This window comes from Orcinus orca, chromosome 9, assembly GCF_937001465.1.
Source record: "Orcinus orca chromosome 9, mOrcOrc1.1, whole genome shotgun sequence".
Classification (NCBI taxonomy): domain Eukaryota; kingdom Metazoa; phylum Chordata; class Mammalia; order Artiodactyla; family Delphinidae; genus Orcinus; species Orcinus orca.
Genome location: NC_064567.1, coordinates 4,992,386 through 5,020,073, shown reverse-complemented (window position 1 = coordinate 5,020,073; position 27,688 = coordinate 4,992,386). Strand labels below are relative to the sequence as shown.

The 27,688-nt window shown below is 38.9% G+C and overlaps 1 protein-coding gene and 1 non-coding gene across 22 annotated transcripts in view; one reads left to right on the top strand and one right to left on the bottom strand.

The window, feature by feature from the left end:
• KMT2C (lysine methyltransferase 2C) overlaps positions 1-27,688 on the bottom strand; it is a 288,150-nt gene that overhangs the window by 161,006 nt on the left and 99,456 nt on the right. For 16 of the 21 annotated variants that reach the window (XR_007479396.1, XM_033408301.2, XM_049715158.1 and 13 more), the window contains 4 exons: positions 22,266-22,407; positions 14,112-14,312; positions 10,712-10,860; positions 9,636-9,745 (listed from right to left, as the gene is read on the bottom strand). Coding sequence is in view for 20 of the 21 variants with exons in the window: in XM_033408301.2 (XP_033264192.2) it covers positions 9,636-9,745; positions 10,712-10,860; positions 14,112-14,312; positions 22,266-22,407 (602 nt within the window). In the remaining variant the exon portion in view is untranslated. The remainder of the gene's footprint in view (positions 1-9,635; positions 9,746-10,711; positions 10,861-14,111; positions 14,313-22,265; positions 22,408-27,688) is intronic. The other 5 variants (XM_033408303.2, XM_033408308.2, XM_033408304.2 and 2 more) reach the window with 1 other exon arrangement.
• Positions 24,532-24,638, top strand: LOC117197201 (U6 spliceosomal RNA). Its single transcript, XR_004477739.1, has one exon. It is a non-coding gene; the product is annotated as a U6 spliceosomal RNA (small nuclear RNA).

Sequence of the window (27,688 nt, the reverse complement as noted above, 5' to 3'; positions counted from 1 at the left end):
CCTAGAGCCTGTGCTCTGCAACGAGAAGCCACCACAATGAGAAGCCCGCGCACTGCAAGGAAGAGTAGCCCCACTCACCACAACTGGAGAAAGCCCGCGTGCAGCAAAAAAGACCCAATGCAGACATAAATTAATAAATTAATAAATAAATTAAAATGCTTTATTGCTAAAAACTGCTACCCATCATCTGTGCCTAAAGCAAGTCACAATCTTTTTGCTGGTGGCTGCTGTGTGATGGGGTGGCGGTTGCCAAAGGCGGGGTGGTGTGGCAAGCTTTTAACATAAGACGGCAGTGAAGTCTGGAAAGTCAACTGACTCTTCCTCCCACAAACAATTTCTCAAGCATGCAACGCCATTTGATAGCATTTTACCCACAGTAGAACTTCTTTCCAAATTGGAGTCAATCCTCTCAAATCCTGCCGCTGCTTTATCAACGAAAGTAAGACTCATGTAATATTCTAAATCCTTTGCTGTCATTTCAATAATCTTCATAGCATCTTCACCAGGAATAGATTCCATCTCAAGAAACCACTTTCTTTGCCCATCAATAAGAAGCAACTCCTTATCTGCTCAAGTTTTATCATGAGATTGCAGCATTTTAGTCAACACCTTCAGGTTCCACTTCTGATTCTAGTTCTCTTGCTGTTTCCACCACATCTGCAGTTACTTCCCCCACTGAAGTCCTAAACCCCTCAAAGTCACCTATGAGGGCTGGAATCAACTTCTTCCAAACTGCTGTTAATGTTGAGATGTTGACCTCTTCCCACGAATCATGAATAGTCTTAATGGTATCTAGAATGGTGAGTTCTTTCCAGAAGGTCTTCAAGTGACTTTGCCCAGATCCATCAGAGGAATCACTATCTCTGGCAGCTACAGCCTTAAGAAATGTATTTTCTTAAATAATAAGACTTGAAAGTCAGAATTACTCTTTGATCCATAAGCTGCAGAATGGATGTGTTCACAGGCATGAAAACAACATAAATCTCATTGCACGTCTCCATCAGAGCTCTTGGGTGACAAGGTGCACTGCCAATGACCAGTAGTATTTTGAAAGGAATCTTTTTTTCTGAGCAGTAGGTGTCAACAGTGGGCTTAAAATATTCAGTAAACCATGTTGCAAACAGATGTGCTGTCATCCAGGCTTTGTTGCCCCACTTATAGAGCACACACAGAATAGATCTGGCATAATTCTTAAGGGCCCTAGCATTTTTTGGAATGGTATATAAGCATTGGCTTCAGCTTAAAGTCACCAGTTGCATTAGCCCCTAACAAGAGAGTCAGCCTGTCCTTTGAAGATTTGAAGTCAGATACCAACTTCTCCTCTCTAGTATGAAAGTCCTTGATGGTGTCTTCTTCCAATAGAAGGCTGCTTTGTCTACACTGAAAATCTGCTGTTTGCTGTAGCCACCTTCATTATAATTATCTTACCTAGATCTTCTGGATGACCTACAGCTTCTCCATCAGCACTTGCACTTTTATGTTACGGAGATGGCTTCTTTCCTCAAACCTCATGAACCAACCTCTGCTAGCTCCAAGGTGTTTTTCTGCAGCTTTCCACCTCTCTCAGCCTTTATAGATTTCAAAAGAATTAGGGCCTTGCTCTGGATTAGGCTTTGGCTTCAGGGAACGTTGTGGCTGGTCTGACCTTCTGTACAGAACACTAAAACTTTCTCCATAACTGCAATAAGGCTGTGTTGCTTTCTTGTCGTTCGTGTCTTCACTGGAGGAGCACTTTTAATTTCTTTTAAGAGCTTTCCTTTGCATTCACAGCCTGGCTAAACTGTTTGACACAAGAGGCCTAGTTTTCAGCCTATCTCAGCCTTCCACACGTCTTCCTCACTCAGCTTCATCATTTCTAGCTATTGATTTAAAGTAAGAGACATTGAGAGTCTTCCTTTCACTTGAACACTTAAATACCACTGTAGGGTTATTAACACAACTAATTTCAATACTGTTGTGTCTCAGGGAATAGGGAGGCCTGAGGAGAGGAAGAAAGACAGGGGAACAGCCAGTGGGTGGGGCAGTCAGAACACACAGAACATTTATGGATTCAGTTCGCTGTCTTATGTGGGTATAGTCTGTAGCACCCCAAAACAATGACAATAGCATCATCAAAGGTTACCAATCACAGATCACCATAACACATATAATAATACTGAAAAACTCTGAAATACTGTGAGAATTACCAAAATGTGACACAGGGTCATGAAGTGAGCAAATGCTGTTGGGAAAAAATGGCAGTGATAGACTTACTTGATGCAGAGTTGCCACAAACCTTCAATTTGTAAAAAAACAGAATACCTGCAAAGTGCAATAAAGCAAGGCGCAATAAAATAAGGTATGCCTGTATAGGTAATAATCCAGCAAAGGAGATAAAATGGAATCACAAAAAACTTCAACCCAAAAGAATGCAGGAAAAAGGAAACAAAGAACAGATGGACACAAAGGGGGGTGGAGGGGCTTAATCACATTAAGTGTATGTAGCCTAAGTACTACAAATAAAAAAGCAGAGACTGCCAGGTTAGATTTTTTTAAAACCTGCTGCCTGTAAGAAACACACATTAAGTATAAAAATATAATAGGGTAAAATAAAAGGATGGAATGATATACCATATTTACACTAGTCAAAAGAAAGTTAGAATGGATATATTAATATCAAAGTAGATTTCAGAGTCAAATACAGGATTTTTCTGTCACAGTCAAAAGTGTCCTTATCGGAGGGTAAGTTGGGACAAAGTGAGAGAGTGGCATGGACATATATACACTACCAAACGTAAAACAGATAGCTAGTGGGAAGCAGCCGCACAGCACAGGGAGATCAGCTCGGTGCTTTGTGACCACCTAGAGGGGTGAGATAGAGAGGGTGGGAGGGAGACGCAAGAGGGAGGAGATATGGGGATATATGTATACGTATAGCTGATTCACTTTGTTATAAAGCAGAAACTAACACACCACTGTAAAGCATTTATACTCCAATAAAGATGTTAAAAAAAAAAGTGTCCTTATCAATATCTCTCCTCTGATCAAAGTTAAAAGTTATTATATATACCACTAGAGCACCTATCACAGCCTCCCTATGATGTGGAATAATTCATTGTTGCAAACTAACAAGCAAATACTATAGTTATACAGACAAAAATATGTTGAAATTGAGACACAATCCAATCTTATTTCCGTGCAAAAGAAGGGTTAAAACAGCATTCCTGATACTACTATCCTTAGAAAGGCCTGCTTACATAGGTGGCATCTAGGAAGTTGGCTTTTGGAGGGCTCCCAGGGTTGCCTATGTGATAAGGGCAGTTTACTGTGCCTAGATTATCTGTGCAAACAATATGGTTTTCCTTCTGGTACGTGCTGGGCAGAGGGTGCATACATGACTAGCCCCAGTAAAGACCTTGAGCCTCTCCGGGCAGAAGCACCATGCACATGCTGCCCTATCTGTACTGCTGGAGGAAGAGGGAGCTCTGCATGCCCCTCACAGGCGGAAGCACCTAAGGAAGCCTGTACATGGGGTCTTCCAGACTTCATCAAGGTCTTTCTCCATTCAGATCTTTTCATCGGGCTTCCCTGGTGGCACAGTAGTTGAGAGTCTGCCTGCCGATGCAGTGGACACAGGTTCGTGCCCCAGTCCGGGAAGATCCCACATGCCGCGGAGCGGCTGGGCCCGTGAGCCGTGGCCGCTGAGCCTGCGCTCCGCAACAGGAGAGGCCACAACAGTGAGAGGCCCACGTACCACCAAAAAAAAAAAAAAAAAAAAAAAAGATCTTTTCATTTTGCATCTTTAGCACATAAAGGCAACAAGTCTTAGCCATAATTACAACTCTGTGCTGAGTCCCATGAGTCCTAGTCAGTCTCCAAGGTAGAGGTATCTTGTGGACCCCTGAGCACAAACAGAGAATTCAGATATGTGAACGTTTCCTTCCTCTTAAAAAACTATAGGGCAAAATGAAGAACACATAACTTTGATAATTTTTTAGTTTACATTGCAAAGCACTAGGATTATATAAAAAATAGCAGTATTAGACAACATTATTCATAAAGTAGGTACTTGGAGATCATCTTACGTAAAGATACAGACCATATTTAAAACGATCTTATATAAACCTACTTTCAGTTTACAGGGGAGGGGTGTGGACAGAGACTTTTACTGTACATTGTTAAAATTACATTTACATTACACTGCTTGTTTACATTCTTAATGTGTACTTCCACCTTATATAGAAAAGCTATTTTTGTCCTCTTTTTCAGTCTACAACAAGAACCCAAAATATTAGAAATTTACAACTCTTCTTGCAGAACTTAGGTGGTTTTTGCACAAAGACAACTGGCACAAAATCAGTAGAATACAATGGAATTGCAATATGGGATTGTGAGGGCTTCCCTGGTGGCGCAATGGTTAAGAATCTGCCTGCCAATGCAGGGGACACGGGTTCGAACCCTGGTCCGGGAAGATCCCACATGCCACGGAGCAACTAAGCCCGTGCGTCACAGCTACTGAGCCCGCGCTCTAGAGCCCGCGAGCCACAGCTACTGAGCCCATGCGCGTAGAGCCCGTGCTCCACAACAAGAGAAGCCAAGCCACTGCAATGAAGAGTAGCCCCTGCTCGCCACAACTAGAGAAAAACCCGTGCACAGCACGGAGACCCAACGCAGCCAAAAAAAGAAAAAATATGGGGTTGTGGCACATGATGAGGGTGAAGAAAGCATGAGAAATTATCAGTCTAAGTGGAGAGATGTTATAAGTAATGTTTTAATGTTTTATTTATAGAGTAAGGCTGAACATTTGATTCAGAACTAGTTAAATAATGGAAATATGTGTTGGAGGTTTATGGGATATTTCTTTGGGGGGCAATGAGCGAAGTGCTGGAAAGAGGGGCGTTAGGTAAATAAATGATCAAACATCTGTAGAATTCAGGATTAAACTATTCCCTTGGTAATATTCAAATTATCCAGATTTCCAAGTTGTTGGTAGCACCCCCAGGGCTCCAAAGAGGAAATTAAAAGAGAAACGCCATTACCTTTCCTGAAATACAGGTCGTAGTTTAGCATATTCTCCCATCTAGCAAAAAATAAATAAAGTTCCCTGTGGAAAAACTGAAAAACAATCTGTGGGACATTCCAGAAAAACTAAACTGCTTGATAATGCATGCCATTTAACAATGGAGGAAATATATTAAATGTATTAGTTTTAAAATAGAAATAATATTTCCTGATTACGGGCGGGGGGGGTGGGGTGGGGGTGGGATTTGCCAGCCTCGGCACCAGGGGAGCTGGGTCCTGCCTATGCAGTGCAGGTGGTTCGCAGCGCCACTAGGTGCCAGTAGCACACTCCCCTCCCTTGGACCACAGCACTCAGTATTGCCCTTCACTGGCAAACTCCACTCATGCATACATTTACCCCATAAATGACTCCCTTGTGTTCCAGGTACTTTGTCAGGCACTAGAGATAAAATGACAAACCAACACATACAGTATTCATGCCCTCGTGATGCCTACAGCCCTAGTGGGGGGACCAAAGGTAATTAAATACTCACAGAAACAACATAAATTTACAAATGTTGCTAAGTGACATAAAGGAGAGGTACATATTCCAATGACGATGTATATTAAGGACACGTGCTCAAATATTTCTTATTTAAAGATGCAGACAATCCAAAAGTTTAGAGTACTGCAACCCCCCATCTGAGCTTTGTATCTTGTTCTTTTCCATCATTAAAAGATTGAAAGGTCCAATGCTAACTTCAGTTTATTTCAGTATCTGTCAAAGGCTTTTAAAAAAAATGATTCTCGGGCTTCCCTGGTGGCGCAGTGGTTGAGAGTCCGCCTGCCGGTGCAGGGGACGCGGGTTCGTGCCCCGGTCCGGGAAGATCCCACATGCCGCGGAGCGGCTGGGCCCGTGAGTCATGGCCGCTGAGCCTGCGCGTCCGGAGCCTGTGGTCCGCAACGGGAGAGGCCACAACAGTGAGAGGCCCGTGTACCACAAAAAAAAAAAAAAAAAAAAAAAAAAAAATGATTCTCACAAAAATAGGGAGATCTAAACAAAAGTACATATTTCTACAACCATTTTTCAATCCCAACCAAAATTATCAAAAATTAGCCAGTAGATTTTCACCTTCCAAAGTAAAAAAATATTAATTTTTAACAAAGGGGTTTAAAACATCCATAAACTCTTTAGAATATTTTAATCAGGAAATTCTGTGTCCAGGATTTTTTGGCAACCAATGTGAGAATATTTTTGTTGTTTGATTACAAACTTTCACTGTTTCTGGCAATAAACTACCAATAGAAATAGTTCCAAACATCTGTTTTCAAAATGCTCAACCCTCAGCACATGTTTCTGTGAAAAGTCATTACATTCTTATTGTTGAAACACCACCTTTATCTTGAAGAGGCAGATGAAGTGTTTATTTTCTTTGAAAACAGAGGTAGATATAATACATTCAGCCATGTCATCCTAATAACGGTCGACAAATTTTTAACATCTGCTTTTTGGTAAAATAAAAGCTTGTTCTAAGTTCAACAGCACTTTTACACACTTTGCCCCTGGGGGACCTTTTAAGACATCAAAGATTTTTCATTTTCACACCACCCCACCCCAGCTCTTACGTAGGACTGTAAAGATTTACTCTATTTTAGAGGGGTTCTTTTGACAATTATAAATTTATAAGCGTATATAAAATTGACCACACTGGTGACCTCCTTTAATACTTTGGCACTTACTTGTGACTTCTTTCTTGTAACTATGAATGACTCCATGAATGATCTTTAGGGCTATTCATTTAGGCTACAAGTATTTATTGAGGAATGACCAAAAGAGAAAAAGATCCTTTTCAGAAGGGCACTATTATCTAGTGAGGAGAGACAGACAAGGTTATTAAGTAAATATACACTGTGTTAGATGCTGGTAAGTACGGAGGAGAGAACAATCCAGCAGGGGTATGATGGGAGGAGGAGACTCCTGAAATTTTCAATAGAGAGCCCAGCAAAGCCCTCACAGATTAGGTAACTTCAATAAATACCTAAAGGAAATGAGGGAGGAAGCCATGCATGTAGGGAACAGGGACTGCAAAGGCCTAGAGGTGGACAGTTTTGAGGAAGACCAAAGAGATCACTGAGGCTGAAGGAAGCGAGGGAGGGGAAGGGCACTTGTGGGAGTGGTGAAGATGGTGGAGGCCTTGCCAGTCAGGAAGGACTGGCTTTTTTCCTCTTAGTGAAACGGGAAGTCACTGAAGAGTGTTAGGCGGAGAAGTGATGTGACTTGACCTACGCTACTTATCTATTTTATCAATTTATTTATCAGTGTGGCTCATTCCATGGATGAAACCCCAAGACTTATCATTATTTTCTGTTACTGCTCAAATTGGTCCAGCTCTTAGGGGCTCCTTCAGGTTGGCTCCTGTGCTTGAGTCCCCATCTCTCTGAGCATTTCCTTGCTTTCTGGCACCTCATCTTGTATCTTCCCTGCACCATGAGCCACTTTTCAAGGAGCTCTGGTCCTTTTCATTGGAGAACACTGGTTAGAAACCAAGATCTAGGCACTAGATGTGCTCACTGCTACCAGAAGTCACTACTTCTAGGCCTTCACAGGGGACAGAGCTAGGAGATAAATGCAGCATACTAACACATGCATACACACATACCTATATTTCTGTATCTTTCCATATAAATATTAAAAACCTTAAGTTTATATTGATATCTCCATTCTAACACCACAAAAATCATTTTAGAATTTTACTCACTCGATTACAGCAGGTATGTGCATGTATATGCAGGGGTTTTTTTGTCTTTAGCTTTACGGGTATCCAGTCAAGACACTACTTTTCAGTTGCTTAGTTTTTTCCCTACCCCTGTCATTGTGAATTCTGCTATCCTGTTTTAGGTTCCCCCATAGCCCAGATGGCTGTAGTTGCTTATTCAGGGGTAGGTGAAACATTCTAATGGTTCTAAGAGTCAGAGCTATACAAAAAGATATATCTGAGAAGTGTCGCACCACATCCCTGCTACACGGATCCCACTCCTGTCTTCCACCCACCTTTTAGAGACAGGTAACCAATCTCTCTACTTTCTGGCTTATTCTTCCTGTGTTTCTTTTCCACAAATGTGCATATGCATGTATACTTTCTTACATCTCATTCCTTCCTACATAAAGTGTTGCACACCATAAGTGGTCTTTTGCACTTTTTTATTCCACTTAAAAGTATATATTGGAAACTACTTTGTATTAGTTCATAAAAATATTCCTCATAGTATTTTTTACAGTTGCACAGTATTCTACTGTATGAACCATACCACGGTCTAGTCAACCATTCTATTATGTGTGGTCAGAGGTTCTTTCCAATATTTTGCAAACTGAACAATGCTGTTAATGTTTTTGTATTATTGGAGGCATATTTTCAGGATAGAATCTCAGAAAGGTCAAAAGATAAGTGCACGTATAGTCTGTTAGGCATTTTGCCAAATTTCTCTCCAGAAGACATGTACCAATTTGCATTCCCACCAATGAGGCATAAGAGTGCCTATTTCCCCACAGCCTTATCAAAAATGAGTTATTACAGTTCATTTTAGCCTTTGTTCATTGCCTTTCCTATAATGCTTTTCACTGTCACAAAATATTCCAAAACTACTTCTAAAGTAGTTCATGGAAGAAACAGTTCTCACTGATCTATCACAGTCACGATCTGGCCATCTAAGTATGTTCAGACTGTGGAAATTATTTATCGTGCATTATACTGTTCAAAATTTGGTAATGTAAGCCTTTAAATGTAATGTCACATTTCCAAAACAAACACTCTTAACTTGACTACTCCTGAGGTGAGGGTTACTCATCCATATAAAGTAGGTAATTTTGATCATCTGAGTAAAGCAAATGTTATAATAATTGAATAATTAAATCTAAGTCCTTGTCTCAACAATACTTTTGAAATGTTTACCTATATTAAATCTATTAAAGCCCGTATCATTTCTACAGTAAAAAATTCCACTTCTAATATTCCTTTGGAAGGCCTGTTTCACTTCTCCCAAATATACCTGTCAAAAACCAAAGGGAACTTGTAGGCAGCAAAGCAATTTCACTTCATAGGGTTTGTTGCCTTTATAGATGGAAGGTAAATGTAGCATTTATGTCTCGATTCAAAATCACACGAAAATCGCAGTGAAAGCTTTGAAAGACGGCAGACTGTGTATGATATTATTTTGGGATAGCGCCAAAAAGACAAACCGAACTGCCAACTTTACTGAAAAGAAATATTTTAATCAATTTTTAAAATAGCAAACAGAGCTAGCTCACACTGTGGACTAAAGATGTCAAATCCTGTCTCTCTTATTTTAAATCTTCGTCAAAGAGTTTTGTCTTAAAGAGTAAGATGTAATCATAGTCAGTAATACCCATTTCTAAGAATTTTAATTTCTGATTTAAATGTAAAATATTTATTTTAAAGATATGCATTTATTGCACAACTTAACATACTATATTCTAGTGGTCTGCACAAGCTACTCTTGGATATAAATTAATAGTTTCCTATTTTAAGGGTTTTTACATGATAGTAATCATTTAATACATCTTGGAAGTGAATCTTTTATGTTGACACAGTAAATGTTATAAAGCTGTTGTTTAAATATGTGTTTCTTCTACTTACTTCTGTGCTCCCTGAGACAACAGCTCTGTCCACGTTCACTAACAACGGTTCTTCCATCTGGCACACCCTCAGTGACCATTCCACACAACGGTGATGAGCCCAACAAGTGCCTAAAATGGTTAAAGTGAAAAGAAGCAACTGAATAAACATTAAATGTATTAACGCTAATAAGTAAAGATGAAAATCCCCCAAATCAATTCAAATGTGTGAATACACGATGGCATCTGATATTTGCGATACCACTAAAGCAGCCCTCCTCGAAATGTATCGTCTAGGAACTTGTTATAAATGCAAATATCAGACCACAACCAAGACCTGCTGAATCAAAAACTCTTGCCATGGTGCCCAGAAATCAACGTGTCAACAAGCCCTCAAGTGATTCTGATGCACAGTGAATTAGTGATTATTCCTTCAACAGAGAAATTTGTTTCTAGTCATTTTATTTAACCGTTACTATATTTTATTTGGTGTATTTACATAAAGGAAAATTACTTAATACTTTGTTTCTGACAAATAAGCTACATATACACCTCTATTCCACTGCACCCCACACCAAGAGCCCACATCAATCATCAGTAACAGCTCAGTCTTTAAACTCTCTCTCACAGAGCACCTGAACAATTACACGCAGTTCTTCACTCAAAACCCCAACAGCACCAAATCATGAGTATGGATTACTATACTGCGTTACAGGACATTCACAGGGCTTAGATCTTTACCCTTCACCCCTACTTCAAGTAGACCCAGACTGCCATGTTCCCCAGGTTTTCATAGATCCCTTTAAAATTTCTCTCTCCGAAACTGTCAGATCTCCATGGCACTGCTGCCTACACAAGTGTAAATGCAAACATTTATAAAAGCATCCAGCCCAGTGATGGCCCTGTGCAGATGCTAAATAAGTTAGGTAAACATAATTAGACAATTTATTTTACCTAAGCAGGTATACTTAACAATGACGTTTTTCCAATGTGATAATTATTTCTAGATGAACGGTATGTACTATTAAGTGAATAATTTGCTAAAGTGAAAATGCTTACAGAATCAAAAGGTAGTTATTAATGAAGACTGGCTCATACCTGTAGGGTCAAATAAGGCTTGGACATCAATGGCATCCGGAAGGCCAACCAGACTGAGTTCATCCCATAATTTACCAGCCTGATCATCTGAAGCAGTCTGCGTGCTTACACTTACACAAGGTACTATATTCTGCTGAGGAGACCGTTCCCTGGAAAATAAGATAAAACAAAATGGATGTGAAAGTAATAACAAGTAGAAAATTGTTTCCTTTTATAACGACTTAAATATAATGTATTGCCTAATCAATTTTACTTAGGCATAAACTATCATAAAACAACTTTTAAAATATGTTATTATTCATAGTATAGATATAAAACTGGATAGCTATATTATATAATGTAAGCAACTAAAAACAAAAAAAAAGGTCTCCAAATCCATAAGGAAGTGTTACAAATTACAGTTGCAGACTTATTTTGCCATTTTATATATATATATTTTTACGTGACACTCTAATAGTCTAGTCAGGAACCATATTTTATCACATAAAATGAATATTCCCTTTGGCCTTCCTTAAAGGCTTAGAAAGCAACTTGATCAAATCAGACATCTCTAAGTTGCTTTATGACCAGTGAGGACTCCGCCGCCACAGAGCTGGCAGTTAGGTTACTTCCCAGGGGAAATGAAGACCCACTACAAGTGTGAAGAGGGAGGCAGTGGGAGTGAAATGTGAGCCCTGGAGCCTCCTTGCAGTCCTCTCAGCAATCTCGACAGCTGGACTGTGGCATGATGCTGCAAGTATCCTCTGCTAAGACTTTACCTCACAAACCAGAAGTAAAAAGAAAAAACAAAATAGCTACTAGTGACCTGGGAATAAGGGAAAAAGTGTAACAGCAAAAAGTACAGTATAAAAATGAACACTGAGTAAGTGTTCACTGAATAACATATGGGAGATTTCAAACTCTGAAAGCCCTAAAACTTCATATATGAATTGAGATCAAGAAGTAAACAATGACTACTATTGTGATTAACATTAAACATGGGAAATCAGATGGCTGTCACTAAGACTTTAATCTTCTCCTGATATCACAGTATTTAACCTGATAATTCTGGATTAAATCACTATTGAATATAGATCATAACTCACTGCACTGATGTATGCTGGATATATATCATGATTCCTATTAAGAGAAAATCAGCACAATGACCAGGGTACTAAACTTTTTTATACCTGGAATCATTGAAAGAAAAAAAGTATTAACATATTTCAATAAGTACATTTAAATATCAAACCATATAAAAAATAACCAGTATTTTTTATGTTCAGCAGTAGAAATGTATAGACTTTTTTTTAAGTTTACCATGCTATGCTAACTTCAAATTCTTGTTTTTATAAAATTTGCCCACAGTGAAATGAGAACAAACCTTCCAGTAAATATAATCTCCATTCCTACAAATACATCTTCACTACTAACTTGCTAATTAGGAGGGAAGAAAGACTAACAGTTCATCTATGAAGACGAATGCATTGTTTTAACATATTTTTTTTACACCCGTAATTTGATGGGGGGACAGGTATAAAAACCCATGGAATGACTAACCAGTCTATTACTAACCAGTTCCCAAGCAGCAGGTTAGTCAAATTTCACCTTCAGGTTTTACAACCAGTCTGTATGTACATAACATATCAGTAAGATGCTGACACCAACCCTACGGATGAGGAACCCAGCTTCGGAGAGAACATCGAGAGAAGTCAGCTGAAATATTTACATACCCTCCCATTTTAAGTCTAAAAAAAAAGAGGAAATGAATCCTTGATTATATATTCTTATATTTACTGCACCATGAGGGAAAAACTATTTTAAAATACTCCTTTTCAAATTAAAAAATTAACTAGCTGTTTATCTGGTTTATAACTCATTAGCAACATATTTTGTCAATATTTAAAATGATCAAGCTAAAGTAACTGTTTATCCCTAAATGATTTCCACATTTCATGAACATGCTTTATTCCTAAGGTCCATTGACTGGCTTGTTATCATCACTTAATAACTTGTTAAACTCTTAAGTGTATATAAAGACTTTCATTAAACCAAGGCTATTTTTACATAATTATTTTAGCTCATGAAGTTTTCAGTAAAAATTAACTTAGCTTATAAAATAAATAAATAAATGAAGCCTAACTGTATTTCCCAGAACAGTTGTTTATTAATTGCCATTATTCAAGGCAGAACATGAGGATATACGATATAACCTGGTCCAGTCCAGTAAATTTACTAATGACCGATGGACATAAGTTTTCTGGACTTTTGATATATTTTATTAGAAAGTGAGCTCCCAATTGATCACGAAAGGTAAAGCTAGCTATGACCTTTAAAAACACCAAAACTATAAATACAATACTTCTAAATTTCCTTAAGCTGTTCCACTTTAAATTCTTTTAAAAGGGTTTTTCTTGTTATTGTTTCATTTCCTACTTTAGGTCTTCAAGGCATTGGCAGCAGTCCAAAAGAAGAAGCCAATCAAATAAGTACAACACAATGCCTTAGTACTTAACTTTGGATAAAAGCCAGAGAAGCACTTGGATGATTACATCATCACCCTCAAGGGGCAGAGCTGGTTAGCCTTACAAGTTAAATTAATTTTTACACTTTCTCATCAACCACAGAAACTTCTATTCCCTCAACTACCAGAGCCAAGTCCACATAATAAGATGGCCTTCAAACGAACCTACAACATATAAAAAAAATATTAACTCCAAAAGCAAACATATTAGACAACAGTTTGGGGCAACTATAAGGTCCATGAATATAGACACACATATATAGTTATACAAATAGTAAATTCTTTTTTTAAAATTATAGTTGATTTACAATATTATATTAGTTTCAGGTATACAACATATGTAAATAGTTTCATATTAAAAAAAGAGCATCTTCTTTGACTTTAGAAAGGGAATTCTCAGCACATGATTATTTAGAAGGAAAGAAAGTTAACACTGTACTGTAAGAGTTTACAGGACAGTTCAACATTCTCTGAACCACAGAAACAAATAAATAAATGACACACATAGGTAAAACCACTTTGGTTTTGCTATTCTTTTATGTTATACTCTTACAAACTACTTAAAACTTATCTAGAAAAAGGAAAGATAGATCTCATTGATTTTCTAAAATTTTCATTCCATATATAGATAAATTCCATGAATCCCCTCTAGCCTTCCTTATATTATGTTCTTTAAAGTTTTCTTCTTTTTTGTTAATACACAACTAGCTTAAACTTTTTTCTAAATAAGAAAGAAATTTTGAGAAAATGAGTGTCTGCTGGGTTAATGGTGAGTCATAAAGCATCGTATGAATGTTGGAAACATAAAAAATTGTTCAGTAACAATCCCATTTGTATATTCATAAACATCGCAATAAAAAACTGCATTACAAACCACTTAAATTCAAAACTGCTTACTTTCTCTGTCCTCTTGGTTTTCGTGGTGTTGAGTTTTGTATTTTCTCACAAGTTCCACTGCTGTTGTCATCAACGTCCTTCTTGTTAGAAGGCTGGTTTTTCCATGGCAAAATAAATCCAGGCGTTACTCTAAATTGTTTTAAGTCTCCTTGTCCTAAGGAGCTTTTTTCACCACAGTAACAAAAAGCGCAGAGCTGTTCACTGGTAGAAATGAAAAGTACGGAAGACAGAGAGGAGAAGTAGTTTTATTTAACTATTTCAAGTTCCAGACTATTGCAGATACTTGTGCTTTAAAATTAAATATTATGTCTTTAGTGCAAGCAAAGCATTTAAAAATATCTATACCGTAAGAACAATTAAGTTCAATAAAAATTATACATTTGCAATTCTACTTTTCTATAGCATGATTTTTTTAAAGTAGTAAATATACCAAATCAAAAAATTATAGTTTGTGCTTAGAAAAACAATTTTCTTTTAAACCTGATTTAAAAATCTCGAAGTTGATAAAGGAGGCAGGAATGTACAGTGGAGAAAGGACAGCCTCTTCAATAAGTGGTGCTGGGAAAACTGGACAGGTACACGTAGAAGTATGAGATTAGAACACTCCCTAACACCATACACAAAAATAAGCTCAAAACGGATTAAAGATCTAAATGTAAGGACAGAAACTATCAAACTCTTAGAGGAAAACATAGGCAGAACACTCTATGACATAAATCACAGCAAGATCCTTTTTGACCCTCCTCCTAGAGAAATGGAAATAAAAACAAAAATAAACAAATGGGACCTAATGAAACTTCAAAGCTTTTGCACAGCAAAGGAAACCATAAACAAGACCAAAAGACAACCCTCAGAATGGGAGAAAATATTTGCAAATGAAGCAACGGACAAAGGATTAATCTCCAAAATTTATAAGCAGCTCATGCAGCTCAATAACAAAAAAACAAATAACCCAATCCAAAAATGGGCAGAACACCTAAATAGATATTTCTCCAAAGAAGATGTACAGAGTGCCAACAAACACATGAAAGAATGCTCAACATCGTTAATCATTAGAGAAATGCAAATCAAAACTACAATGAGATATCATCTCACACCAGTCAGAATGGCCATCATCAAAAAATCTAGAAACAATAAATGCTGGAGAGAGTGTGGAGAAAAGGGTACACTCTTGCACTGCTGGTGGGAATGTGAATTGGTACAGCCACTATGGAGAACAGTATGGAGGTTCCTTAAAAAACTACAAATAAAACTACCATATGACCCAGCAATCCCACTACTGGGCATATACCCTGAGAAAATCCCATAATTCAAAAAGAGTCATGTACCAAAATGTTCACTGCAGCTCTGTTTACAATAGACACGAGATGGAAACAACCTAAGTGTCCATCATCAGATGAATGGATAAAGATGTGGCACATATATACGATGGAATATTACTCAGCCATAAAAAGAAACGAATTTGAGTTATTTGTAGTGAGGTGGATGGACCTAGAGTCTGTCATACAGAGTGAAGTAAGTCAGAAAGAGAAAGACAAATACCATATGCTAACACATATATGGAATCTAAGAAAAAAGAAATGTCATGAAGAATCTAGGGGTAAGACAGGAATAAAGACACAGACCTACTAGAGAATGGACTTGAGGATATGGGGAGGGGGGAGGGTAAGCTGTGACAAAGCAAGAGAGAGGCATGGACATATATACACTACCAAACGTAAGGTAGATAGTTAGTGGGAAGCAGCCGCATAGCACGGGGAGATCAGCTCGGTGCTTTGTGACCGCCTGGAGGGGTGGGATAGGGAGGGTGGGAGGGAGGGAGACGCAAGAGGGAAGAGATATGGGAACATATGTATATGTATAACTGATTCCCTTTGTTATAAAGCAGAAACTAACACACCACTGTAAAGCAATTCTACTCCAATAAAGATGTAAAAAATAAGTAAATAGAAAGAAAGAAAGAAAGAAAGAAAGCAAGCAGAAAAATCTTAAGTTGAACCATCATAAATTGGAGACCATCTATCTGTTTTTGGTCTAAGAAATAAGAGACTCTTTTATGTGAGCATGAAATAAAAATACTTGAACCTGAATGGAATTTTAAATTTTCCCCTTAATCTACACAAACATAACAGAGATGTCTAACTTTTTAAAGCTCCCTATAAGGGCTTCCCTGGTGGCGCAGTGGTTGAGAGTCCGCCTGTCGACGCAGGGGACACGGGTTCGTGCCCCGGTCTGGGAGGATCCCACATGCCGCGGAGCAGCTGCGCCCGTGAGCCATGGCCGCTGAGCCTGCGCATCTGGAGCCTGTGCTCCGCGACGGGAGAGGCCACAACAGTGAGAGGGCTGTGTACCGCAAAAAAAAAAAAAAAAAACAAAACTCCCTTTAATCCTTGAATTTAGTTGGTGATATTTTGTGTGTTAACCCAGTTCCTTATTTTTCATCAGATTACTTTTGCCATCCAAGTGGTTTAATTTCTTATCCTACTTTTTACCTTCCTTTTCTCCACAGAGACTGAAATATACTTTTTCTTGCTCCTTGGGGGTATTCTGAATAAGTTAAATTTAACTCCCCATCACCATTCCATGATTTGCCCAGTGAAAATAAATTACCATCAATTCTCTTTAAAAAAAAAAAAAAATCTCGAAGTATTAAAAAGGAATAAAGAAAGTAAAAAATTAAGGTTGGGGAAGAAGGTACAGTTTAATGGCCACTCAATTATATCCCAGCTACGTAAAACAAGTGATGACCAAGTTTTACTTAACTACTTGATGGAACATTCTTTATGCATAATATATATACCATACACACAGAGAGATATAAAAAAATAAATTTAAGTGGGTTAAGCAGTTAGTGATGAGGGACAGGGGAACAGACAGAAAGGGTTTAAGAGGAGAGGGAAAGGGATGAATAGGCAAAACTGGATTTTTAGAGCAGTGAAACTACTTCATATGCTATACTGTAGTTAATGGCGGATACATGACACTGCACATTTATCAAAACTCACAGAACTATATGTAACACAAAGAATGAATGTAAACTATGAACTTTAATTAATAATAATGTATCCACAGCAGCGAAGAGTAGCCCCCACTCGCCACAACTAAGGAAAGCCCATGCGCAGTAACGAAAACACAAAAATAAAATAAATTTAAATAATAATAATAATAATGTATCAATACTGGTTTATCAGTTGTAACAAATGTATCACACTAATGAAAGATACTAATATTAGGGGAAACTGAGGCAGGGAAAGGTTGGGGAGGGGGAACTCTGTGTACCATCTGCTTAATTTTTCTGTAAACCTGAAGTTATTCTAAACAATAAAATCTATAATTTTTTTTAAAAAGAAACCATTTAAAAAGTTAAAGGACAAAAACCAATATATACTTATGGAATATATGCTTGATAAGGGATCTTAGAAAAAAAAACAGAATTAAAAGAACTGCTCCTCTTGGATATATCTTCTCTTCACAACACATTTATGGCTGCTGTACTCAAATCTTTCTTCTCAAGCATTAAAGTTCCCACCATCACCTCTGTAGTATCTACCTCAGGAACTTTCATAATGTCTTACATTAACAGGTGATGGAAATAATCTTTTCAGGTAATGTTTAACGCAAGTTAAATTCATATTGGACCTCTCTCAACTAATTACCTTTTGTTTATAAAAGTCACCTATTTAAGTTTTTCCAATATTACGTATTTCAACTTCATGATAAACTGTGCTGTCCATTGATACTGACACATACACACACACACGTGCGCGTGATTAAATGTGGTCTACTTTCAGAAAAATAAAGTCAAATGGGGAAAAAATGTTTTTCTTCTTGCCTAAAGGATACTATCCACCAAATTCCTTTGCCAGTATCTTATTAATTTTTTAAATTTTCTTATTTATAATTTTCTCTAAGCTTTAAACTTACGTTTCTTTCAGCATACCCTGTTTCTAGTTTGTTTCTTCCCCTAGAAACATTACCTATGAGGAGCAACAATCAGATGGACAGCAACTCTATGAACAACACTGATTAGGAAATGGAGAAATACTTTTAAAGTATTGACAAAAAATATCTTAACCTTCAATTTTATATCCAAAACCATAACTCAAATGTAAAGGTATAATAAAATTATTCCCAGGTTTCTATAAGACCTGAGAAATTTTACCACACAACAGACCCACAATGTAAATATTTTTAGAGAAATATTCAAATTATTAAAGAATTAGGAAATGTTACAAGGGATGTAGGAAATAAAGACTGTCAAATATCTCAGAGTAATTTATTGTTAACTTTAAAGGGTGGCACAAAGGAAATCCCTGGCTTCCGCTTTGGATGTAGTAGAAAGCTGCAAAGAACTTTGCTCCCACTGTCACAGCAAAAACTCAGCAGACAATCCACAAATTCACTTTTCTTGAACACATCAGATTACAAAAGTTGCAGAGGAAAAGATTCACCTGCAGTTGAATGAAAGGCACTTCCAAGAAGAGAAGAGACACAAGCCCTTGCTTAATCTGAGGAAGAGGCCACTCACTGGATGTCATCCAAACAGGCTAAACAGTTCAGTGAAAATTTTATAAACTGCTAAAAGCCAAGTTTGTGGCGGTAGGAGAGTACAGAACACCCAGGACCCGCAAACACAGGGGAATTCTAACCCACTCACGAGCTTCTCTCCATGCACCTCCCCCGGTGCTCGTGCCCACCACTCGGGCATGGAGAGGAGTCCTGAGAATGTACCAGTCATGGTAAAAGCCTGGGCAGGACAACAGCAGAGACATGGGAAAGACACAAAGATCTTTCTTCTTCATCTTCCCTGAGAAAGAAAAGCCTCAGACTGGTAAAAGGAGAGCAAAAGTCTCTGCCCTGCAATGGTCAAGACCAGCCGCAGATGGAGGAATGAATGGGGGATGGGATGAACCTCCCCCCTGGAGGAGGAGCAAGACTGCGTAGACCCAGACCATGATGGGTCTCCACTAGCTGAGACAATGACGGGACCCCCGAGACCTAGGGACACAGCGCTCACCTAAGAATAAAGTTGAATCAGAACAATAAGAAACATCCTGCCAAGCCACTCTATATCATTAGTGGCAATGCAAAATAGTACAGTCACACTGGAAAATACTTTGGCATTTTCCTTGAAAAATTACCTCTCTCTTAGATATTTTTACCTAAGTGAAATAAAAACCCTACATTCACACCAAAATCTGCAAGTGAATATTTATACCAATTTTATTCATAACTGCCCCAAACTGGAAACTATCCAAATATCCCTTAATTGGAAAATGATAAATTAAATGTGGTAGAGGGCTTCTCTGGTGGTGCAGTGGTTAAGAATCCCCCTGCCAATGTAGGGAACATGGGTTCGAGCCCTGGTCCAGGAAGATCCACATGTTGTGGAGCAACTAAGCCCGTGCACCACAACTACTGAGCCTGCGCTCTAGAGCCCGCGAGCCACAACTACGGAGCCCATGTGACACAACTACTGAAGCCTGCGTGCCTAGAGCCCCTGCTCCACAACAAGAGAAGCCACCGCAATGAGAAGTCCATGCACCGCAACGAAGAGAAGCCCCCACTCTCCACAACCAGAGAAAGCCCGCGTGCAGCAATGAAGACCCAATGCAGCCATAAATAAATAAATAAATTTATTTATTTTTTTTTAAAAAATGGGGCTTCCCTGGTGGCGCAGTGGTTGAGAGTCCGCCTGCCGCTGCCAGGGACACGGGTTCATGCCCCGGTCCAGGAAGATCCCACATGCCGCAGAGCGGCTGGGCCCGTGAGCCATGGCCGCTGAGTCTGCACGTCGGGAGCCTGTGCTCCCCAATGGGAGAGGCCACAACAGTGAGAGGCCCACGCACCGCAAAAAAAAAAAAAAAATGTGGTAGGCACCTCCATAAAAGAGAATCCTACTCAGCAATAAAAAGGAAACAGCTACTGATATATGCGATGACATAAATGAGTGTCAAATGTATTAAATATGCTAAGTTAAAAAGGCCAGAATCAGAAAACAGGTAAGTGACTGCCTAGGGCAGAAGACGGGATCAGGAATGACAGCAAAAGGGCATCAAGTAATTTTTTTAGTATGATGGAACTGTTCTTTATCTTGTTGTTGTAGTGGTTATATGACAGTATACAACTGTCAAAACTCACTACACGGGTGAATTTTACAGTAATTTTACTATATATATATATATAAATATATATATATATATATATAAAAAAACCTGAATTTTTCAAAATATGAAAAATGTTAGGGGGCCAAGACAAAATAGGAAGTATATATTTAAATAACTAGAAAATGAAATGATAGATGATAGATACAAAGAGATATGAAAATATGATAAATCATTATTCATATTGCTAAGACTAAGAAATCAATCCGAACTCTAAGTTTGAAATTCTTTCAAAATTAAATTCAACAGGGTACAGAAACATGAGCCTTAAGGAAAACCATCTCAAAAACAAAACAAAATATAATGTATAATCAATAGGAAAAAATTATGAATGCAATAAAAAGCAGGAAAAAAGGGAAAAAGTATTGCCTTCACAGGGCTCACATGACAGTAAGGGAGATAAACGAACTGTGGAGAAATAAAAAGTGCAACAAAGGAAAATAAAGCAGAAATAGAGGGTAAACGTGGTGGGGGCTACGTTTTATTTATTTTTCATCCTACTCTTTTATTTTGAAAACCTTCCCGAAGATGTAGAACATAGTGGGAATTTGAATTTTTTTTGTTGTTTTTTTCTTGGTTGCATCCAGTCTTAGTTGCGGCAGGCAGGCTCCATAATTGAAGAATGTATGCTTCTTAGTTGTGGCAGGCAGGCTCCTTAGTTGCAGCTCACCAGCTCCTTAGTTGTGGCATGTGAACTCTTAGTTGCAGCATGCATGTGGGATCTAGTTCCAGGACCAGGGATCAAACCCGGGCCCCCTGCACTGGGAGCGCAGAGTCTTAACCACTGTACCACCAGGGAAGTCCCTGAAATTTTTAATGTAATTTATATATTTAATTTAAATATAAGAGACAGCCAAAAGAGAGTTTGGGAGAAACTTGATTTACATTTTAGAATGATCATTTCTGCAACTGTGCTAAGAACAATGTGGACTGGGGAAAGCAGAGAAGAAGTGGAGAGACCCCTTAAAAGGCAACGACAGCCCCCTAAGGATAAGAGGCCTTGGAGTAAGATGGTAGGCAAGTTAGGAGAGTGAGCACTGGTTTGGGATATCTTCTAAAGGTGGGCTACAAAATTTAGAATGTGAGGTACGAGAAAAGAGAGAAATCACGGACTAACTCAAAAGGTTTTGGCCTAAGCAACTGGGTGAATATTGGTATTATTTATTGAAATGAAGAAATCCTGGGGAGAAGATTTAGGACAGGCCTGGGGTCAGAATCAACAGTGGTTGTGGACATGTTATGGGTGCAGTGTCTAGTGTACTTCCAAATGGAGATATCAAGCAGACAGATGGAGAACAAAGTCTAGAGTTCAGAGAAAGGTCAGCCCTCAAAATATAAATGTGGGGTTTCATTAGCACACAGATAGTACCTAACTATCGGACTGAATAATAAAAGTAAACACGCCGAGGACTTCGACCTGAGGACTCCAACGTGATAAAGGTGGGGAGTCTGCACAGAAGCCAGCAAAAGACAAAATGAGGAGGCAGATGTGACAAAAGCAAAAGAAAGGAAACATTTCAAGAAGATGGGAATATTCAGCTGATGGATGGTTCCAGTTTTATTCATGGCTTCCAAGTTAAGATCTAAAAAATTACAAGACTTAAGCTGAATGATACACAGAGAAGTTACCACATCCTGTATTTCTTTTTTTAAAGAATGAAGAGAGGGTAAAGAACAAGAGTATAAACTTAAGTTTACAAGTAAATAAAAAATCAGTTCTTATGCTAAAAGTTTAGACTTTTTTCTTCTTCTAGGGATCGATCGCATCCTGGAAATATTCTGTCCTGGTCTGAGGAGAGCAGAGTAACACAGTTCTACAGCCACCTAAGCCCACGGACGTGCTTCACTCCAGCCACGCGCAGAGCTATCAGCTCTAAAAGTCCACCCAGCTTTCTGTCCTAAGCCTGCACTCTCTGAACTCCCTCTACAGTCAACTCGCTGCTCTTTTGCCCGTCACTAATCTCCAATCCAGTTGCATTCATTCTCTAACCTGATTTTGGCTTCTATACCAACAGAGACCAGGGAGGCTGCAGATTCCTCAGACACAGAACGCTGAAAGGCTGGGCCTGGCTGCTTGCTGCTGTCCACTTCTGCTTCAGCATCTTCTTCTGCTGATTGTTCTTTGATTTCTGCTTAACAGTAAACAAGAGAATACAAAAAGTCATTCTGCATTATACCAATCTTTAGTGAATTTATCTATAAAGCATACATCGTAAAGGAAAAATAATGAAGCAACAAATGACAATACTTAACTAACGTAGGAAAAGCTTATATATATATAATTAATGGTACTGTTTATATTTATTCTATATTATAAAATGATAATCAAAATAATGTAAAACAGGGCATACTTTTCCAAATTACAATTGACGCAAATCTTAATAATAACTGTTAAGAACCTTATTTTCAGGATTATAGCAGTTCCTCTACACAACAAATGTGACTCATAAAAAAGTTTCTTGGTAAGTTATAAATTGAAATTATCATTCATTTAAAACAAGCATTACGGCCTCTATCAGCCATTCTAAAAGTTAAATGACTGAAAAGAACACAGTGTCTTTGACTCCAGTGCCTTTTTCAGTTATCCTCAAGACTCCAACCCCGAACACCTCACACATACTTTCTTAGGAGGCAACCTAACTGTTGAGAGGGTTTCCAAACACCATTACCCCTAATATCATTCCTCTCTTTAAATAAAACAACATATCCACCACCCTGTCTCTCACACTGTATTGTTAGACATTAACAGGCATGATCCCTGCACTAGCGCTCCTGATGCAACCCCACGCTCCTGGCTCCATCTTTCCTTTCTAACTGGAAATTTACACATACTTTTCTGCAACACTATCCCCAAACAAACCAACCAACCAACCAACAAGAAAAGCTTATAGTCGTTTAAGCTCCTCCTGTCTTTTCTTCCTTTCACCACCAAATTTCATGCAATGGGACTCTGGAGTGGCTGCCCTCCACCTCAGACCCTTCCTACAAGGCATCCATCCTCCAACCACAGCACTGTTCTCGCCACCTCACTGGTGGCAAAAGAACTAATAAATAATCCCGGGCTACTCACAAGCCTTCAAACACTCCAGAAATTCATCTGGCACCAAGGAGTACTCACTCCCTCTTTAGTGAAATGCTTTTCACCTCTTAAACACAGGGAGATATCATGGATTACTATGGGCTTTGGAGTCATGAGGACAAGTTCCACCAACTACAAACTAGGCAACTTTATGTAGACGTCATCTCTCTCAGCTTCAATTCACTCCCCATAAAATCAGAAAGCTACCTATACTTCACGAGTTTGTTAACAAAGATTAATTGAACGGTCTAGTGTCTGCCTCTTCAGCTGATCTGAGACCTCTGAACGTGAGTACAGCTCTCTACGTGTCCTTTACGTGCTCGTCTTTTGTGTGTGTGTGTTTTCTTAATAAATTTATTTATTTATTTATTTTTGGCTGTGTTGGGTCTTCGTTGCTGCACGCAGGCTTTCTCTAGTTGTGGTAAGCGGGGGCTACTCTTCGTTGTGGTGCGGGGACTTCTCACCACGGTGGCTTCTCTTGTTGGGGAGCACGGGCTCTAGGCACATGGGCTTCAGTAGCTGTGGCTCGCAGGCTTAGCTGCTCCGTGACATGTGGGATCTTCCTGGACCAGGGCTCGAGCCAGTGTCCCCTGCACTGGCAGGCAGATTCTTAACCACTGTGCCACCAGGGAGGCCCAACTTACTGATTTTTTTTTAATTTATTTATTTTTGGTTGTGCCGGGTCTTAGTTGCGGCAGGCAGGTTCCTTAGTTGCAGCATGTGAAGTCTTAGTTGCGGCATGCATGTGGGATCTAGTTCCCTGACCAAGGATCAAACCCGTGTCCTCTGCATTGGGAGGCGGATTCTTAACCATGGCACCACCAGGGAAGTCCTTGACTTACTGATTTTTAAGTCAACATCCCTAACCCTACCTCCTGTCCTGAGCTCCAGACCATACTTCAACTGCATACGAGGCACATCTAGCAGCTTGAACACTCACTTTCACATCAAATCTGATTTCTTACCTCTCAGATTAGCATGACTTCCCTGTCAAAGTCTTCTAGATTCAAAATGAATTTTAGGGAACTATTCTGACAAATGAATAATTTTGAGAACTATTAATTTTTTAGTTAGAAATAATTATAAACAATTGTAAATCCTGTCAAATCATCAAATTAATGATGCAATGAGGCATCAAACATAGGGTTTTGGTTTTCCTATTTAAAATGTTTCTTTTGTGCTCACTTCGGCAGCACATATACTAAAATTGGAACAATACAGAGAAGATTAGCATGGCCCCTGCGCAAGGATGACACGCAAATTCGTGAAGTCTTCCATATTTTTGATGCAAGAGGGAAGAGATGTGGGGATATATATATATGTATAATTGACTCACTGTTATAAAGCAGAAACTAACACACCATTGTAAAGCAATTATACTCCAATAAAGATGTTAAAATAAAATAAAATAAAATGTTTCTTTTTAAAACTGAAGTAGAAAAGTTGACCATAAATTAAGTGCTTGTGGGGCCTATTAATCACGGTGTCTCTCCTGCCTACTTCTAGCCACAAAATTGGTATAGAATCAAATCTACAAATACAAAATACATTTGTATCAAACAAGGATTATAAAAAGATCTGCAGGGCTTCCCTGGTGGCGCAGTGGTTGAGAGTCTGCCTGCCGATGCAGGGGACACGGGTTTGTGCCCTGGTCCGGGAAGATCCCATGTGCCGCAGAGCGGCTGGGCCTGTGAGCCATGGCTGCTAAGCCTGCGCATCCGGAGCCTGTGCTCCGCAACAGGAGAGGCCACAGCAGTGAGAGGACCGTGTACCGCAAAAAAAAAAAAAAAAAAAAAAAAACACCACAGGGAGCAAAGTCACCCCATCAGCCTGGACCTCTCACTCTCAGAAATATTACACGGAAGAAAAATGAATGTTTTATTTAAACCACTGCTGTATTTGGACATCTCTGTTACATCAGTTTAACCCATGCTCTAACACAGAAACCAGCATCAGGTGTGGAGCACTGCCGTAACAAAAACTTAAAATAGGCGGGCTGGTGAGTAGGTGAGAGAACAGTGATAGCAGTGTTTGGAAATCAACTGACACCATTTATGCTGTATCAAAATATATGGTAGTGCTGTGACCTGCAATAACTTGAAAAGCAGACCAGCTGCCTCCAGAGCTCTAGGGAAAGCATCTGGAGAGAGCCAGGAATTATTCTACGTTGCCTGCCCTCTAGCACTTTTACAACCAAAGACAGAAAGGAATACAGTACGGCTTGAGAGATTCTCTCTGCCTATAATATTCAAAGTACTATAAAATGACCATATATAAAAACACCTTTAAAGAAGCATTTCATTTCTACCCAGAGATGTCCAGAGCACATGTGGGGTATGCCCTTTTTGTACCATTTCTACTACTAGGTAACAAGAAAGGGTAAGAGTCAAGAGAAGAAATGAGAACTGTAAAAGAGGAATAAGAAGAGGGCCTCAGAAGCTTACAATGAGGCAGGTGGATGAGGGTCATGTCACCACATCCCTGGGAACACGTTTGTCCTAAGAACCAGCACCATTTAGCCTGCATCCCCCCCTCCCCCAAAATCAGGGTTCCTCCAATAGGTATGGCCTGTCCGTTCTCTCTTAATATGTTGCTAACCACCACTATGGCCTCTAATGAGAATTTTTCTTCTAGCAAATTGAGGTACAATCTCAGGTATTCTGTTGTTTTTCTCCCCCTGAAAAATAAAACACATAACACTTTAAACATTCTTTGGGTTTTCTTTATTGTTTATAACTAAGGGGAAGTAAGTAAGAGGACAATCTCTCTGCCTGTCTCTCTCTCTCTCTCTCTCAAATTAGACCTAGAAAGAAACAGTAAGGTTAAATATGAATGTTATTGGTGGGTTGGTAGGTCTTCAGGTACACAACTTTTGAAATTTCAGAGGGGAAAAAAAACAGATTCAGACAAAGGGATTTTTTTTCTTTTTTAAGAAATGGGACCAGGAACAGGCCTGATCCACAAGGAGGACAGTAGTAAAGCAGGCTTTAAGAGTTCTCTTTTCTTAAAAAAAAAAAAAAAAAAAGGAATATTCTCCTCTAGCTGTTTTTCCTACCGGCTCTGCCCATGATTCTAACCTGGATCTGCCAAAGATCCAATAAGGATTGGTGTGTTTTGGTCTTATTTTTGGTTTGGATTTTGTTGTTTTAATCATTTGTTTTTTAAGGAACAAGGAAAAGTCCTATAACTGCTTCCTAGGGAACAGTTCCAGCCACAAAATAGAAATAGAAAAAGGCATCCCTAAATATGTGAAACTACATGTAATAATACAACCTATTTCTTTTGGCTGTCACTCTTCATTTAGTAGAAATGTTAGGTCTCACTATCTGTCAAAGTCAAGGCAGGACAATTAAACTAGTGTTTACGTCCCTCTCCTCTCTTAGCCCAAGTCTTCGAAAGACTGTCAGAGTTTGGCAGCAGAATGTGAAACAGACTACTCTGGCTGAAATGAAACCCAAATATCCAACAAGAGATGTCATCCAGAGATGCTCTGGATGAAATGACTGTGAACCCAGAGACAACTGAGGGAACGGTTCTGATGCAAGTACTTGGCTACCTGCAGTTAACTAACAAAAATGCCTCAAACACCATCCTGTACTTGTGCCTAATGCAAGAAAGCTGGCCTTTCAACCTGTGCCACTTTGCAGTTTTTGCCTTTCATGGGATTCTATTTGTTCAAATGACTACAGTCCAGAAATGCGCAAATAAGAACAAGCACATACTTTTTAAAAAAAAATTTAAGTGTTGAGAATTTCCTGGTGGTCCAGTGGTTAGGACTCCGAGCTTTCACTGCTGAGGACCCAGGTTCAATCCCTGGTCAGGGAAATAAGATCCCACAAGACGTGAAGCACAGCCAAAAATAAATTTTAAAAAAAATTAAAAATTTAAGGGTTATATTTTTCTTTGATACAAAATCTCCAGTGTACCTTTCTCCTTATTTTGAACCTGACCTAAAATACTGACAAAGCCAGTTGGTCTCAAAATGCTCTAAAACCAGAAAGATGGAGTCCTCTCCAACCCTGGGGATGATCAGAGTGGGGTGGTTTTATTCAAAGCACCTACTTGTGTGTAAACTCAAACCACCAGGTGTCACATGTGGGTGGTAACTACACTAAAGAACCTAAGAGAACTTGGATAGCGTGTGCACTCTAGGCAAACCTTTGTAGATACATAGGTAAATGGGACACAACTGTAAATTAGCTCTAACCGTGCCCTTACACAATGCCATTCCACCTCCCATGACTCTTACTCTTACTTAGGATTAATCCTAAATAGTTGGTTCTATGACACAAAAAAGTTTAAAATTAATAGCAAAGGCTGTTTTGCTGCTTTAG